This window comes from Sardina pilchardus, chromosome 6 (genome assembly GCF_963854185.1).
Source record: "Sardina pilchardus chromosome 6, fSarPil1.1, whole genome shotgun sequence".
NCBI classification, from domain to species: Eukaryota; Metazoa; Chordata; class Actinopteri; order Clupeiformes; family Clupeidae; genus Sardina; species Sardina pilchardus.
In genome coordinates, this window is record NC_084999.1 from 23,973,587 (window position 1) to 23,989,712 (window position 16,126).

General features: G+C 43.4%; 3 protein-coding genes across 5 annotated transcripts in view; 2 read left to right on the plus strand and 1 right to left on the minus strand.

The window, feature by feature from the left end:
* Positions 1–498: 498 nt before the first annotated feature.
* Positions 499–3,690, plus strand: LOC134083420 (natterin-4-like). Its single transcript, XM_062539745.1, has 3 exons — positions 499–514; positions 1,689–1,918; positions 2,022–3,690. Exons 1-3 carry the CDS (start codon positions 499–501, stop codon positions 2,682–2,684), a joined length of 909 nt encoding a protein of 302 aa, XP_062395729.1. The 3' UTR covers positions 2,685–3,690.
* Positions 3,691–5,746: 2,056 nt separating this feature from the next.
* LOC134083054 (natterin-4-like) lies at positions 5,747–9,456 on the plus strand. The gene is made up of 3 exons (XM_062539170.1): positions 5,747–5,887; positions 6,084–6,180; positions 7,380–9,456. Exons 2-3 carry the CDS (start codon positions 6,084–6,086, stop codon positions 8,570–8,572), a joined length of 1,290 nt encoding a protein of 429 aa, XP_062395154.1. The 5' UTR covers positions 5,747–5,887; the 3' UTR covers positions 8,573–9,456.
* The window catches only part of rorc (RAR-related orphan receptor C), a 31,414-nt gene continuing 24,744 nt past the window's right edge, over positions 9,457–16,126 (minus strand). For 2 of the 3 annotated variants that reach the window (XM_062539166.1, XM_062539168.1), the window contains 10 exons: positions 16,038–16,123; positions 15,601–15,742; positions 14,488–14,898; positions 14,251–14,379; positions 13,701–13,822; positions 13,277–13,409; positions 12,569–12,676; positions 12,223–12,333; positions 11,790–11,899; positions 9,457–11,148 (listed from right to left, as the gene is read on the minus strand). In XM_062539166.1, coding sequence (XP_062395150.1) covers positions 10,984–11,148; positions 11,790–11,899; positions 12,223–12,333; positions 12,569–12,676; positions 13,277–13,409; positions 13,701–13,822; positions 14,251–14,379; positions 14,488–14,898; positions 15,601–15,742; positions 16,038–16,123 — 1,517 coding nt within the window. In that variant the 3' untranslated portion in view covers positions 9,457–10,983. The remainder of the gene's footprint in view (positions 11,149–11,789; positions 11,900–12,222; positions 12,334–12,568; positions 12,677–13,276; positions 13,410–13,700; positions 13,823–14,250; positions 14,380–14,487; positions 14,899–15,600; positions 15,743–16,037; positions 16,124–16,126) is intronic. The other variant, XM_062539169.1, reaches the window with a different exon arrangement.

Below are 16,126 nucleotides of genomic sequence, written 5' to 3' on the forward strand. Positions count from 1 at the left end.
CGCCGAGGGCGCTCAGCGCTGTGAGCGCTGAGCTACATAGACTTTACATAGAAAATTGTCGCCGTCGGCGCAAAAAACGTGTTTGGCGGACTACCTTTACAAATTTGCTTCCAGTGGCTTTTTCTGCAATTTTGCCACCCACCACCTCCCCTTAACCCCCTACTTCTGACATACTGTCTTGTCATTGATGTTTGTTCTGTTCTGTACCCCATCGGGGGTTTATTGCTGCTCTCCCTGCCTTGGGCTTTCCATGTTTGAACATGGAAGGGCAGAGGGCCCCCAGAACAGAGCATATACCGCCAAAATGAATATCATGCAATAGTATAATGCTATCTTAGAGACATAGTGGTCCTGACTGAATTGAGTTAATTAAATAAGAAATAAATATACTTTTATATTTGCATATTTCAGATGGATACAACGATTCTTTTTGTTTCTCTTCTGCTAATGATCTTACAATGCTCTGGAAATGATCAAGAAAATCCACTGCCAAAAGGCATGCAAAGTCTCAAAGGTATGTAATTAAATATAGACAAACAAGTAAAAATTGAGAATGTTGAAAGAAAGTGTGTATACCTCTAATGCTTCAGGAGATGTTAACACTTTCAACATGAAACAAATGCCTCCTGGAAAATAATCCATAAAGGTCTGCGGATCCCAATAAACATCACCACCTGTTTCCTGATGCTGCAATAGTGTTCTGGGTGCACACTGTCTTAGATTTCATTTTACACTTTCCAGTTCAGTTTATAGTCCTATATATTACCTTTTGGAATGGGACAACTAGTACAACACTTTTGCACATTGACTGACTTGATGAAATAAGGCCTATTTGTTTCATGAGGACTGTTCAACACACAGAACAGTGCATTTTGACCAACATGACAGTAGTAACTGAAAATGTAAAATGTAGGCTACAATTGAACGATATTGAGTCTGAACAAGTAGTTTTGAGGATTTCTGATCTGAGAAATGCATCAAAGTGACTGTAATAATAAAAACTGTAATTCCTTTAAGTCTGACGTAGGGCCAGAGCACCTTTGGTTCCATGCCTTGTTACTTTTGTCATCCAATGCACTCAGTTGTGATATGTGCATCAAATGCGCATGTTTGATGTGTGTTCAAGATTTCACAAGTGAGTACATTGGAAGTAGAAGGCTACTTTATAGGTTCATGATGGTGCAGGTGCATATACTGCTGACAACATAAACATTATGACATTACATTAAAGAAAATACATACTTCAGCTTCAGGCCCTAACGGTGCTTCAGTTGGATAAGGGGCTGGGAATGCTGTCACAACAAACTGATGCATTCCAGTTCCAGTCAAAAGAACAATGTAACGCTTGTTAGCAGTTGTCTGTTGTTGCCGATTGTTATCAAATACCAATACCAGTTTATAACCTACCACACAGTATTATATGCTAGCAAACTTCTTAGCAACATAGCAACAGATAGAAGTTGAGCACTACTGTTTCTACAACTGATTTCATGAGATACAGATCGGACAGATCTGCTAAAACAAGTGCATATCAGTGGCTCACATTTACTGTTAATGGGCGCAGGCATCTTTCAAATTTCGCAAACATAGGCAAACGTTTGCAAACAGTTTTCTGTCATGAACATATTGATTGCTTCCTTCCCTTCCTCCCTGTTTTTTTTTCCATAACACTCTCCCTCTCTTGATAGAGCTTTCTATTGGACCACACGGGGAAAAGGAGTCTTCTCAAGTGAACTCCGAAACATCAAACCTCATCTGGGTCCCAATTAAGGGCACCCAAATTCCAAACAACACGGTCAGCATATACAACGACTACTCCTCCCGACTAGAGTATGTCTGCAGAGCTAAGGACTACTGCACATTTGGCTTCCTCACCTTAGCAAAAGGATTTTTCTGTTATTTCCCATTCCTTGAGCAAGTAGCCTACACAAATGATTTTGATGTTCTAGTGAACAAGCATAACTTTGAGCTTCTGGAGTGGAAGTCTGGCTCAGTTTCTAACCCCGGCATAACTTTGTCAGGATAACTTTGTGGGAAAAAATAAATATGGCTTAGGGGACATTTATAAAGGCCACTTTTATCTTCCCTGGAAGTGGGAATTGTACAGGTATTCACATTATGATGTGCTGACAGTGAACCGTGAACCTTTCAAAATGCAATACTCAGATGTGACATATTTCATCGATCAGGCAAACAGAACAAATAGCCCCCCATATGCAATGAAGATGTCTAAGGTCATAAATGAAGGTACTGAGGAAGTGATGGAGAATGTACGCATAGAGGTAATGACAGAGAAATCTAGCCAATGGGAGTGTGGGCTTGACCTGTCTCTCAGCACCTCGACCTCTATCACAGCAGGCATTCCAGATATCTTCAGCGACAAGATCACTGTCTGCGTGGACGTGACTGTTTCCCTGGCTTACGGTCGCTCCAAAAGCCAGGCTGTCACACAGTCTCAGGAGGTCAGTGTCCGAGTGCCCCCGGGTCACTCTTGTGTTGTGAAGATGATAGGAAGGAAGATGGAGGTAGAAATTCCCTTCCAAGCTAGCGTCACCAAGACTTATCAAGATGGCACGGTACAACAGAGCACCGTTTCTGGTGTGTACACTGGTGTTCAAGTAGGGGAGGTAATCGTGGAAGTGGATGCCTGTGATCCTCTGGGAACCACAACTCAGAAGGCATAAGGACATAACATTGCCCCCTAGTGGTAGTATGCCATCCTTCTTCTCTTGGCTTTTGCATTTTGGTGTTGCGTTATGTCATTCACTCAATTCCCTGCCATTTATTATGTATGGAAAATTCATGATTTGTGTAACATTCCCTGTTGGAGAAATTATTGAAACATGTATTCTCATTTATATTGATAATCTGAAAAAGCATATTACAAGTGTGATTGGGTACAATTGTTGATCGGGTATTTATGTTCCCCTACAGTGATTGATGGTATGTGTGTTCCTTTCCATTGGATGGGGGAATTGTTGGCCATCGTGAGTGGGGAAGAGTGTAGTTGCATGTGTAGACTGTGTTCTGTGTGGTCGTGCTTTGTGGCCGAGGGTTCATCTTTTTCATGGAGATGTCTGTTCATTTGTATCTTAATGTGCCAATCAGATGTTTTTGTAATCTTTGTACTTTTGTGCACAAGATAAGGTTTCAACACTGTTGTGTAGTCCCTTTTACCTGATTTATCTAAGGGAACCGAAAGTTTCCCTAGGCCCAAGTTCTTGACCACAAGTTCTGTATTTGTTGTTGATTCAGAAGTAATGCTCTGTTTGAAAGGTTCTCTCGGACACATGTTTGGTGGGACAAAGGCCAGGGCTTATTGTCCAAGTTTTAGCCATGTGATCATGTCAAAGGGCAAACTAGAGACCCTAGATACGTAAACTCTTGTATAGATAGTACGTCAACCCTGGTATAAAAGGAGGCCCCAGACTAAAATGATCAGAGTCTGGTATGAACCATTTTGTGTTGTATCATTCTCTCTCTTTGCAAAGATAATACAATTGTGTTGTCCTTGGAATTCACTGGTCCTTGTCTTTATTTGCGCACAAACATACAAAATTATTTATCAGACATAGTAAAATTATCTATCATTCCCTCAATAGCCATGTCACTCTTCAGGGAATGTATTTTTAAGGCCAATAACCTGCTTTCTTTAGTTAATTAGATGGACATTAGTGTACACTGCCATGAAGTTGAGGACACAGCTTAAGACTCAGCTTACACCTGTTTTTTTAAGTGTTTCCTTAAGGGGGCTACGTGCGTGATTCAAGTCGTCTTAAATGCATTCCTCGCACTGACTTCATTTATAAGAGTAATTCCAAAGTTATTTCTTGTAAACAAAGTTTTTAATTATATTAAGATTGGTTTAAGGATCACCGCTGTAATTCAGCCTACTTATCTATCCTCAGACAGTTGATGCCTACCTTTCTGCACACTTAACAGTTACATGATCACACGAATCTTTGCTTCTCAACAATCAAGGTCTTGTCTTTATAGAATTTTGATTTTGATATGTATAGTAGCCTACATTGATTAATTATTAATGTTGAGTAATTATAATTTGAATTAATTAATTAATCAATTAGGTAATTTAATGTATTCCTAACATGATTCTTGTTTTGTGTGCTGCCTGTTTACGGGTCTGTTTCCTGCATGCTATGAACAATAAACAGCTAGGTCTGCATGTGCAGATAGCACCTGTCTTTCATCATTGCTATGACTTGATCAGTAGCTGTCACAGACTGCAAAACTAGAGGGTTTAAATACACAGGGATTTAACAAGGATAACAGGGCACAGGTTAATAATGAGGACTAATAATGAGGAATACAGTAGGTGTGGGGTGGAGACAGGGAACAGAGATATATACAGTATTAGGCTATGTTCACACATACTGTACACAGATATTTTGATAAACAAATATTTCCTTCCCTCCGTTTTCACAAATAACATCTACTTGTCAGTTTTCAGAAAAGTTAGTAAGTAAGTAAAATGTATTTATAAAGCACATTTAAACACAGCTTTCACTGACCAAAGTGCTGTACAGAGTAAAATAAAGAAATAAAGCAAAAAAAAAAACAACAACAAAAAACGGTCAAGAGCACAGCCATGTTGGAACAGGAAGGGGGCCATCTCCAAACTTTCCACAAAGTTGGGAGCATGGAATTGTCTAAAATCTCTTGGTTAATGCTGAAGCATTCAGAGTTCCTTTCAATGGAACTAGGGACCAAGCCCAGCTCGGGGATAGCCCCTTCCTGTTCCAACATGACACCAGTGCACAAAGAAAGGTCCATAAAGGCATAGATGACAGAGTTTGATGTGGATGAACTTGACTAGGCTGCACAGAGTCAAATACTGAGAGCCTGTCTCCTCTTCCAACATCAGTGTGTGACCTCACAAATGTGCTTCTGAAAGAATGGCCAAAATATCCCATAAATCCCATAAACACACTCCTAAACCTTGTGGGTCTTCCCAGAAGAGTTGAAGCTGTTATAGCTGCAAAGGGTGGACCGACGTCATAATAAACCCTATGGATTAAGGACGGGATGTGACTGAAGTTCATATGTGAGTCAAGGCAGGTGAGCGAATAGGCTACTTTTGGCAATATAGTGTATCTACTTATGGCAAGTTGCATTTAGCTCTAGGGTAGTAAAATCAAAGTTTGCTGTCTTAACGTATCGAAAAATCCTCTGCAGAGGATTGTGAGGACGACTGAAAAGATCACAGGTACCTCTCTTCCCTTGCTCTCCGACATCCACAACACCCACTGTCTGCACAAAGCCACGAGCATTGTTAAAGACGCAACATACCCGTCCCATGGACTGTTCTCTCTATGCCATCAGGGAACAGGTACCTCACACAAAAGATGGATGTGAGAATAGATTTAGTATGACTTTTTCAAGGAAATATCAACATGTAAAAGAAGCTATCCAGTGTTTGACTGCTTTGCATATAACTATGTGTGTAACACTTAAAAGTTCAGATTCTTGTTTTTGTTTTTCATGGCATCACCGCTTGAGAGCTCAATGGAATGAGTCTGTTGGAAAAAATGACTTGCAATGGCCTTTCCTGTGAACATTGGGGAGGACGCTGTCATTGTGCGATTTCGACCACTGAGTGAATGTTTATGCATTTGCGCAAACTCCTAAGAGGGGCCGTCTGGAGAGACTGCCACCCAATGTGTGGACCTGAAGTGACTACATCCTCCACTCTGAGGGGAGCTTTGCCATGATATTGTCTACTGTTGGCTCTCAATCTGGAAAACTTGTGTAATCATGGCTTGATATCCTTCCTGTGCTATTCAACCTCAGAAGGGCTGGGAGTTTCCTGCTCGAGCTCCTTGATGCCGAGGGTACAATCAGCATTCGCCTCGAATGATCCGCTAGTACGGTAGGAAAAGCATGTTTACTGTAATGATAATGAGAATCCTTGTTGTAGCGTTTCCTGCATTAATGTCATTTTCTCACCAGTCACTGCTGCTGCTGGTAGAGTTGTGCTGTGTGTGGCAGCATTTAGTTGGCACTCATACAGAGTCTGCCTAGGCTGGGCGAGTCAGCCTGTGTTTAACCATAAACATCTGTTTTAGATGGAGCTGGTGGACGTTATGATACTGTCTCTTCTGCTGCTCTGGGCACACCGTGCAAATTCACAGGAGAATGCCACCACTGAATTGGAACTTGATCGTAAGTTACGACTAAACATTGAAATGGAAGAGACTTGAAGTATGCTTGAATGTACTGTATAGTGAGAGGAGAATGTTAAAGCTGCCCAGGTCATAAATCATCAAGTACTGATGATGATGATGATTAGCCATGATTTAACTAAGTAAATGTAATCTGTGGTCAACAAGCAGAGAACTAATGGAGATTATTGTACTCACTTGTATATATTGATAGTCTTCCCAATGACTTGAATAATGATTGGCTGTCCATGTTGTGTGGCTTATGAGAGAATCGGTTAAAGACCAGTTCCTCTCGCAAACCATAATGACATGCCTTTGGTTGTACTTTCAGATGCCTGCAGCGTGGCAAGTTCCTTACTTATAGCTCCATTAGTGCTCCCAACCTCTTGCTAGCTACTAATATTTCATTGAGTTATATCTTTATAAATGCTCAACCAAAGAATTTTGACCAAGTATAAGGAAATAGACCTGTCATTGTCAGTGTAGTCTATGTAGCCTGATATAGTCTCATCATCCCAGGGCTTCTTTAAATATTGTAAGGATTTTAAAAAGATATTTTGTAGCCTCAGCTTTCACTGTCCGTCTGGACGCATACCATGTACTAGAGGAGTGTTTAAAAGATCCAAATGGAAAAACTCTCATAGAATGCTCCAGTGGCTAGGGGCTAATTTTAGATCCCGGACATGCTCTGTACTGCTGTGGGTAAAAGACTTGGTGTATCTCACGGCAGTTAGACAGACACATCCATTACATATTCCAACCATTCTTCTATTTTGCTCCATAACTATGTAAACACCATCTGCTGTAAAAGCTTTCTATACAGTAAGTGGACATGTTACATATACAAGGTTTGTTAGAATGGTGATGATGATGATGATGAAGTCAGAATAAAGCGAAATGAGGCTTATTGTTGTGTAGTACATGAATGAATTACTGTTATAGTAACTGTACCAATATACTGTATGATGATATAACAATTTAATAAGAACACATATACTTTTTTGTGAGAGTGTCTATGTGGGTGTGTGTGTGGTGTGTGTGTGTGTGTGTGTGTGTGTGTGTGTGTGTGTGTGTGTGTGTGTGTGTGTGTGTGTGTGTGTGGGCGCGTGCGCTTAGATAGGAGGATGCTATAACACGTTACAACATGTCAGCAACAATGATAAAGTTATCCTGTCTTCCCTCTCAAACTTACTTCTCTAGGCGGTGACTTGGATCCCAAACTGATGGAGGTCAAACCTTCTCCGGCAGTCCCTATACATCCAGCGGCTGAAACTGTGGACCTCTCCACCCCAGGTGAGACAACCAACTTGCGTTGGATCTCACCAGAAAGAAAGAATAGTCTTACAGTTCCCCCCAACGCATTCGGCATCTACAACAACTACACTGCTCGAGAGGAGTTTGTCTGCAGACCCAGGGGCATCTGTGCTTTGGGCTTCATGACTGTGGCAAAAGGCTTCTACTGCTACTATTCCATGCGAGGCCACCAGCTTCTGACTAATGATTTTCAGTTTTTGCAAAACAGGAAGAACTATGAGTTGCTGGAGTGGAAATCAGGCCAAAATGGGAGTGTTCCTAATCACAGCATTAAAAACTGTGGCCATAACTTTGTTGCGAGGAACCAATATGGCCTGGGAAGTGTCCACTCTGTGATGAAAGTGTTCTTTCTCCCCTGGGAAGGAAAGGAGTACTGGTATCGTGATTATGAAGTGTTGACTGTCAATCGCGAGAAGTACGACCTACTTGTTTTCAAAATGAACTACGACACCAAAAAGATGAACGTCACCTATCATCGATTAGAGGAGTTGATGGAGTCAATTTGCATGCCCAACAACAACAGCAAGGAGGTAGTTAAGGAGGTTTACATGCAGACGAAGCACGAGAAGCTCAACACTTGGGAGTCCAGTCTCAGTATGCCACACGTGCTGACGACTAACTTCTCCGTCAAAATTCCAGAAATCATCCAGATGAGGGAAAACCGCTCCAGGATGGGAGCGAATGTTTCCGCTTGGAGCGGTTACAAGTATCGCGAGAACGTGTCTCTCACGTTGGACCACTCTGTTGTCATCAAACCTGGCTACTGCTGCCGGGTCAAGATGGTGGGCAAGAAGACGGAGGTCACCATGCCCTTCTGGGCTGAGGTCATCAAGAGGTACAACGGGACTACGCACAAGGCGTCGGTCGTCGGCCGCTACATGAGCCAGGAAATGGGAGGGATCAGAGGAGTGCTTGGCAACTGTGAGCCCATCAAGATCAAGAATATCACCTTAGAGCGCAGCATGCCAAGCCCAACTCAAGGACCATCAGGGAAGGGTGCCTCTAGTGCCTTATCTCCTTGGCTGGGCTCCTACGTCATCCTCGCACTGAGCTTGGCAGCTTTTGGTGGAGCGCTGTAGTATTGGCCTGCTTGTTATGGTGGCTGGTAAAAGTGTCGGCGGTGACATTCTCTTGTAACTTTGTGGAGAGATGCCATTCACCAGCCGGAGAGAGATACCAGGGAGCTTCCACTGCCACATTTCGTCTTGTATTCTGGGCACACACACGCACAAACACACAACTGCGTTATATGGAATTGAATCGTAAATGCTGACACGGCACGCTTGCAAGTGCAGTTGCTGGAGTGTAAATGTTGTCACTGTAAATGTGATTGCTGTTCTCAGTGTGTTGCGTCTACCTGCTGAAAGCGCACCTGCTGTTTTTTGTTTACTTGCTTAACACGAAGATGACAATTGTTCTGTTTTAATGGTGATACGTCTCCATCAGGCTTTCCTTTACACTTGTTCCCTCGCTTCTTCTTCTCTATCTCCTCGTCCTCCTCCTGCTCTCTCTTCCTCCTCATCCTCCTCTCTCTCTCCTCCTCCGCCTCCGGGTTCTCAATGAGGGCCTTTCCTGTAATTCTACCTCTCTCAGTCACTGACCAATCGTATGCGACTAGCTTCCCCTTGAAGTCAGGCTCGGATCATGGGGTCTCACTGTTGTTTAGAGGGAGTTTTCCCTTGCCATTGTTAAAGAGGAGGGGGGTCTATTTTGTTTTTAATGCCTACATCCACAACAAAGTTCACTGAAATTAATCACATCAGTACACCATCTGCTTCTTTCTCATTTTCCAATGATTTTGCAATATACACATCTTGTTGTTTTTAAAGGTTCTTAAGAGTCTTTATGCGCATGTCATCACAATTCTACAGTTTATCATCAACATGTCATAATATAGTATATTACTGAGATGGCATAATGCAGTGTATTGTCGATACATTAAAAAGCCACACATTGTCACTCATATCATTGAAACAGTTTATTGATTCTCTCATCCATTGTATCCACAGGAAGTTATGTTAGTGGCAGGTATGTAAAGGGCTAGAACCACACAGACACCAGGGGCCAGCAATGGAGGACACTCTGAGAGACACACAAGTGAACGTTGACAGTAATGACAGTGTGAAGAAACACTGAAGTACTGGCCTCTTGATACTCCCCACTGCCCCCAAAAATAATCTAATCACACTAGAACCAAAAAAGGGGGTTGGTTGGACAGAAAGAAAAATAAAATATTAAGATTTTAAAGACAAAAAAATGAGTTAGCGGCTAAATGGCTGCATTCGACATTGCTCAGTCCTGATATAGTCACAATTCTTCACAATCACTGAAATAGCTTAGGACTGCCGGAGATTACAATATGCCATAAGACAGTCTGTTCGGCTAAGACACATCACGGCACTGATAAACTGCTTTGAACAAGCTTCCTATGTACCACTCGAGCTGCACTTTACAACTTAGAATGTATTTTACCTCACATACAGCTTGCATATCTTTTACATGATAAGCTAATTAACTGAGTAATTAACTGAATCACATTAAAATTTCTATGGGCCTTAGTTTGAATAATGGGCAAAGTGAAAGTCTAACTAAAACTATTTTAATCAGGCCACATCAATAATTTGCTAACCATGGTAAGGACTGTAAATAGTCCATGCATGAGAATGTTGCTTGATGACAGACGGTTACACTTTTACCTATCATTTAAATTAGGACCCTGTATCTCCCTCTCTCTTCTTGGTTGTTTAAACTTTATTATAAACCCCTCCTCAATTGTTTCTTCAAAGTCATAGTTTTTTTCCATATTGGACACAGTGAAGCCAACATATCCCAATAAATTGCATCTGATTTGCTACAATTCAGCACATAGCCTACAGCGTAGAGCACGGCCTGCATTCAATCAGCAGAGCTTCTTAGCACCAAGACACAAGCACAGTGGATAATTCTAATTCACAAGGAGACACACATACTGCATATCCCAGCACACAGAGAACAAAGATAATGACAAAAAAATAACACATTTATTCATCTTGAGAAACACTAGCCAGGCTATGAAAATACTGAGTCATACTGAGTTCTGTACTCCTGTATTCTGGCTTGCTTTGTTTTCTACAAAATAGTCTCTGCACAAAAATAGCTTCCAAATCTGACATGACAATATGACAATCTACTGAACATTGTCTCGTTTGTTATCACAATTAGAAAAATATAAATTTCAATATTTAGGAAGTGATCCATAGATTAGAACGATGCATGTACTTGAGTGTATGTTTATGTGAGTGCATGTGAAAAGTGTATGTGTGAGCAAGTACAGTGTGTGACTGTGTGTGTGTGTGTGTGTGTGTGTGTGTGTGCGTGCGTGCGTGCGTGTGTGTGTGTGTGTGTGTGTGTGTGTGTGTGTGTGTGTGTGTGTGTGTGTGTGTGTGTGTGTGTGTGTGTGTGTGTGTGTGTGTGTGTGTGTGTAAATGAGTATTGCATATGAGTTGTGGTTTCAGGGAGGGGAAACACCCGGTCTTTCCGAGTCAGATCCGAAGAGCTCTTTGTATAGGGGTGGGAAGCTGGAGTGGACGGTCAGCGGGTAGAGCTGCTGGAACCAGCGCAGCTTCTCAATGTGCAGCGAGCACAGGGCCTTCAGCATCGCCACCTTCTGGGACAGCTGAGAATTACCACACAAAAACAAACGGGGTGGTCAGTGCAGGGGCCATGGCAGGCTAAAATAGCTATGCTATAAATTATGAAACCGTGTCATCTGTGATTCAAATTCTTGATGCTTTACTTTGTGAGAATTTGTTGGCTCTCCTCCAAGTTTCTATTTCTCTTCTTGAAATATTCTCTTTTTCGCTTTCTTATTATGGTATTAATAAACAACCAGAGGTGGAAAACTCCAGCTTCAGAGAGTAAAAGTCTGATCGTGTATTGGTTCTACCTCATCAATTAGCTGCTCTCCCTATAGCTGAAGAGTTGTGCTAATTAGAATCAGCTGGTTTAAATGAATGGTTGGCACAGATATGTGGTGGGATTTTTACTTTCCGAAACTGGATTTTTCCACCTCTGTAAACAACCATACTGGGTGCCTCTCAACATCTCTCCTTGATCCTCGATGCTCGGTCCTTCAGGCTCGTTCCCACTGATCTATAACTAACACTGGATAGACTATCCCACTGATGCCGCCCCATCATTCTTTATGTAGATCATTGAGGACGAGGACCGAGGAAGGAAGGGAGGATGTATAAATGACGAATGAGAGGCACCCACTGTCCCTCTCCCAGTCTGCGGACCTCTCCCTGGGTCTCTTACCCTGTGCAGCAGACTCTCCTGGTTGTCTCTGTGGAGGATGTGACGCAGTGCCAGCTCAATGTCCTTCCTCATCCTCTGCACTCGGCCTCTGTCCTCAAGACCAGGGCGGTCTACGCACACACACACACACACAAGTAGACACAGACAGGCACACGCGCACACCACACACACACACACACACACACACACACACACACACACAGGCACACACAGGACAAAACATATCAACAATAAAGAATGAAAGGAGGCCAAAAGTTGAGCCAGCAAAATGTCAACATTTGGCACTCTTGCCAAACACAGACAGGAAATGTGTACCCCTATAAACCTCAGATCGTAAAAAAACAAGGAGGGAACTTCCTTCTGGAGTACACAAACAACAGTTTAAAAATTCCATTCAGGGCGAAACTTTGCTCAGAGTTGGACAGATTCTTACCAGGGTTAATGAGCACCAGCGCGCTGAAGATCGCCACCTGCTGTTCAGTCAGCCTCAGTTCACACATGCTATGAGCGAAGTCGAACACAGCGCTTATCAGGTCTCCGCACACTAGGCCACACAGAGAAAGAAAACAGTTAGCATCCCGCATGTAGCAATAGCACAGTCACAGTACTCGGTTTGGCTGTGCACTTATCTGAACAGGTAAAAGCAGAATATCACAGATATTTTGTGTGAAATCCATTAATTCATCAATTTGTTTATTAAATTGGTCCTACACCTAACCTTCTTGCCAAACTTGTATTTACCCACATATTTTGAGAGTTCGGAGGAATGAGTAACTTACTGAGAGGTTTGAAAACTTCAGTCCCAGCGAATTTTCCATCAAAATAAACAGTGCTGTTCTCCGTGTTGAACAGCCTGCTCATCCTGACGAGAACTACCTCCATTGAGCCTGAGAAAGAGAGGCACAGACAAACAGAGAGAGTGAGGAGAGATGACACAGAGAGCAAACGAAGAGTGGGATTCAACACACAAAACAATTCTGGGATGCCTCTGCCTGTTCATCCAACTGTACAGCTTTTTTATGCTGGGCCTGCTCAGAAAGCTCTAGCCAGATGCGCTGTATCTTCTCCCTCAATATCTTTTGACCAATCAGCTGTACTCTTCTGCTTGACTAACATGCCAGAGACTCAATCTCTTCCTCTGGGAGTCTGCGCCAGAGCGGTAGATAAAACAGAGTGGCGACACTCCCATAGACATCCGTAGGAATACATGGCAGCACTTTGTCCAGGCTATTTCCTCGTTATGGGACTTTTGGAACTATTTACAGCCAATCTCTTATACAGTAGTCAATGAGTTAATTGATTAGCCATTCAGCACATGTTTTTTGGAACTTTTGATTGTGTGGCGACAACATCAAAGAGTGTCGCAACTCTCTCTTTCTATGGCTTTGGTCTGTGCTATTGGAGGCAAAGTTCTTGAGCACATTGGAAAAGAACAGGAGGCATTGGTACTAAGTCTTGGGTCACTGGGGGACTAACTGGTTACACACCACTCTTAAGCAGATTGATCTGGTCGTCCTGACGAATCTGGCGAAACCCTGGCAACCTTTTGGCAAACTCGACTACAAACTGCACAGCGTCACTCAGCTTATCAGCACACAGTTGCCACATCTCATCCACCGTCTGAGGAGAGAGAAAGAGAGAGAGAGAGAGAATAAAAAAGAAAGAAAGAGAGAGGGACAAAAGTAGGGAGAAAGTGAAAGTAGTTAGAGAGAGAGAAAGTGTGCCTGTGAACATTTCAAATGCCTCTCTTGATTTAACCACTGAAAAAACACGAGGGGAGGGGCTGAATCTGTGGCCAAGCGACAAAACAAAATAAAACAAAACAAAAGATAGCGTGTGATTGTGTGCAGAGCGGAGAGTGCTTTATGGACTAGTGCGGTGTGGCTGGACGTGGCTGGACGGTTGTGGTACCTTGCTGTGGTATATCTGGACCTCCTCTCTGGTGAAGATCTTCCACCGCAGAGCCTGCAGCTCCTCCACAGGGTACTGAGAGGTCTCTCGGTGAGAACGCACGATGCTGTCACACAACTCCTCTGTACTCACACACACACATACATGTACACATGCACATGCACGTACACACACACACGCACACACGCACACACATACAAACACACACACACACACACACACACACACACACACACACACACACACACACACACACACACACACACACACACACACACACACACACACACACACACACACACACACACACACACACACACACACACACACAGACACAGACAAACACACCAGACCATAATAGTTAGACAAGTTACTTTAAACCTGATCAAAGGAAATATAGATAGATAGATGAACAGATAGATAGATAGATAGATGGATAGATAGATAGATAGATACTTTAATGATCCCCAAGGGGGAATTCAAGGAATATGACAATAAATGTATTCTGATGTTGTTGCAGGTTTGTTATAGATTGAATATGCTCATTTACCTATGTGTATGTGCAGCAGTGAGGTAGAATAGTGGCAGTAGGGGTCCTCTGGATCAAACGGATGCAAGTCCGAGTCAGTCCCAGGCATTCGCAGAATTCCCTGGTTGGGAGAGGACTGCCTAGAATCAACTAGTTGGACAGAGAGAGAAAGAGGACAAACTCTTATTCTTCAAAAACGCACACAGACCAGGACATTCTGCAAAACAAAAACAACAACAACAAAAAAAAGCTGCTGACCATTAAGTATAAAGAATTCATCGTCAGTATGTGGACCCTGTAGTCCGTAATTAATGTAGGAGTAGAGTCTCTGTGTCCTGCAAGGCTCACCCCTGCTGTCTCCCAGCACTCTCCGCTGGGCACTGCCCGGGGGACACAACAGGAACGGGTGCACCTCCGGGCCACAGCGCTGCAGCTCCGGGTCCATAGGGAAGGGGTAGGGCAGGGTCTGGAGCAGGCTAGCGGAGCCGCCGCAGGGATCTTTGCCCGAGTAGGCGGAGCCCAGGGCCTGGACGCTGGCCGCGCACACCTGGAACCGCTGCTGCTGATGCTGCTGTTGCTGCTGCTGCTGCTGCTGCTGCTGCCTGTGCCGCTCCACCTCGGCGATCAGAGAGTCCCGCTGCCGCTTGGACATTCGGCCGAACTTCACAGCTGAAACAAGGGAACACGCGGAGTAAGTAAGCATTTACTGTATTTATAGAGCGCGTTTTTCACGCACAGAGCGCAACGCTAACCGCTCCACACACGCAGTTTGTCAGATGGAGTGGCGAGAGATGCCGGTGTACCCGTTACTGGGCAACCAGTGTGGTAGGCCTATTTAAAACAGACATACGCATGTGCACGCACACACACACAGGATTTTCAACATTTGATGTGCAGAGTTATTTGCAGTGCTCAAACTGGCCAGTAAAATCTACCACCCTACTGGGTTACATAACTGCAACTGCAAGAGAGGGCGTATACAGGGGCCATTTTCCCCGGAACTTCTTAATTTAGATATTCAGCGACTGTTTGGCTTCTGTTTAGCACTTCAGTGCTATCAGTGGAGATGGGATGGGTCATTACTCTAACAGTGCAGAGGCAGTGGACCGTAAATATCATCAGGTTCCCAAGGAGGCATGGGCACATAGGATAAGAACTCTACACAAACAATGCAACGAATGGGAAAATACTGCACATGACCAATCATAACACTTAACACGTAACACTGTTTTGATCCAGCCAGGTTTGACCTGCTTTGATCTCCATTCTCATTCTCTCTCTCTCTCTCTCTCTCTCTCTCTCTAAATATCTCTCTCTCGCTCTCTCACTCTCTCTCAATCTCTCTCTCTCTCTCTCTCTCTGTGTTCTCACCATCTCGGCTCATGCCCTGAGCCACGCATTTCTTGAGGCGACAGCTCTGGCAGCGGGTGCGGCTGGCGCGGTCGATGGGGCAGTTGCTCTGCCGTGAGCACGAGTACGACACGCTGGACTGCTGGCTGCGCCGGAAAAAGCCCTGACGAAAACGAAGAGAGAGACAGACAGAGGGACAAAAATGGAGAGAGATTAGAGTAGAATATTGTTGACTTCATTTAATCTTAGCCTATGTTTTTCATTTATTCCATTGTTTCTTTGGGGAAATTGACTTTTATAGCATTCATATGATCGAATATATAAAGGTAAATTAAAAAAAAAGATTGAGGTTGAGGAAGGGCAGTTAGCCCGTGAAGAAAAGAGAAAACAAGGAAAGAGAGAAAACAAGAGAAAGAGAAAGAGTGATGAGACAGATAAAACCAAGAGGCGGCACTCACCTTACACCCCTCACACGTGATGACTCCATAGTGAACCCCTGAGGATTTATCTCCGCAGATCTTACAGGGGATCACCTCAATCTGAGCTG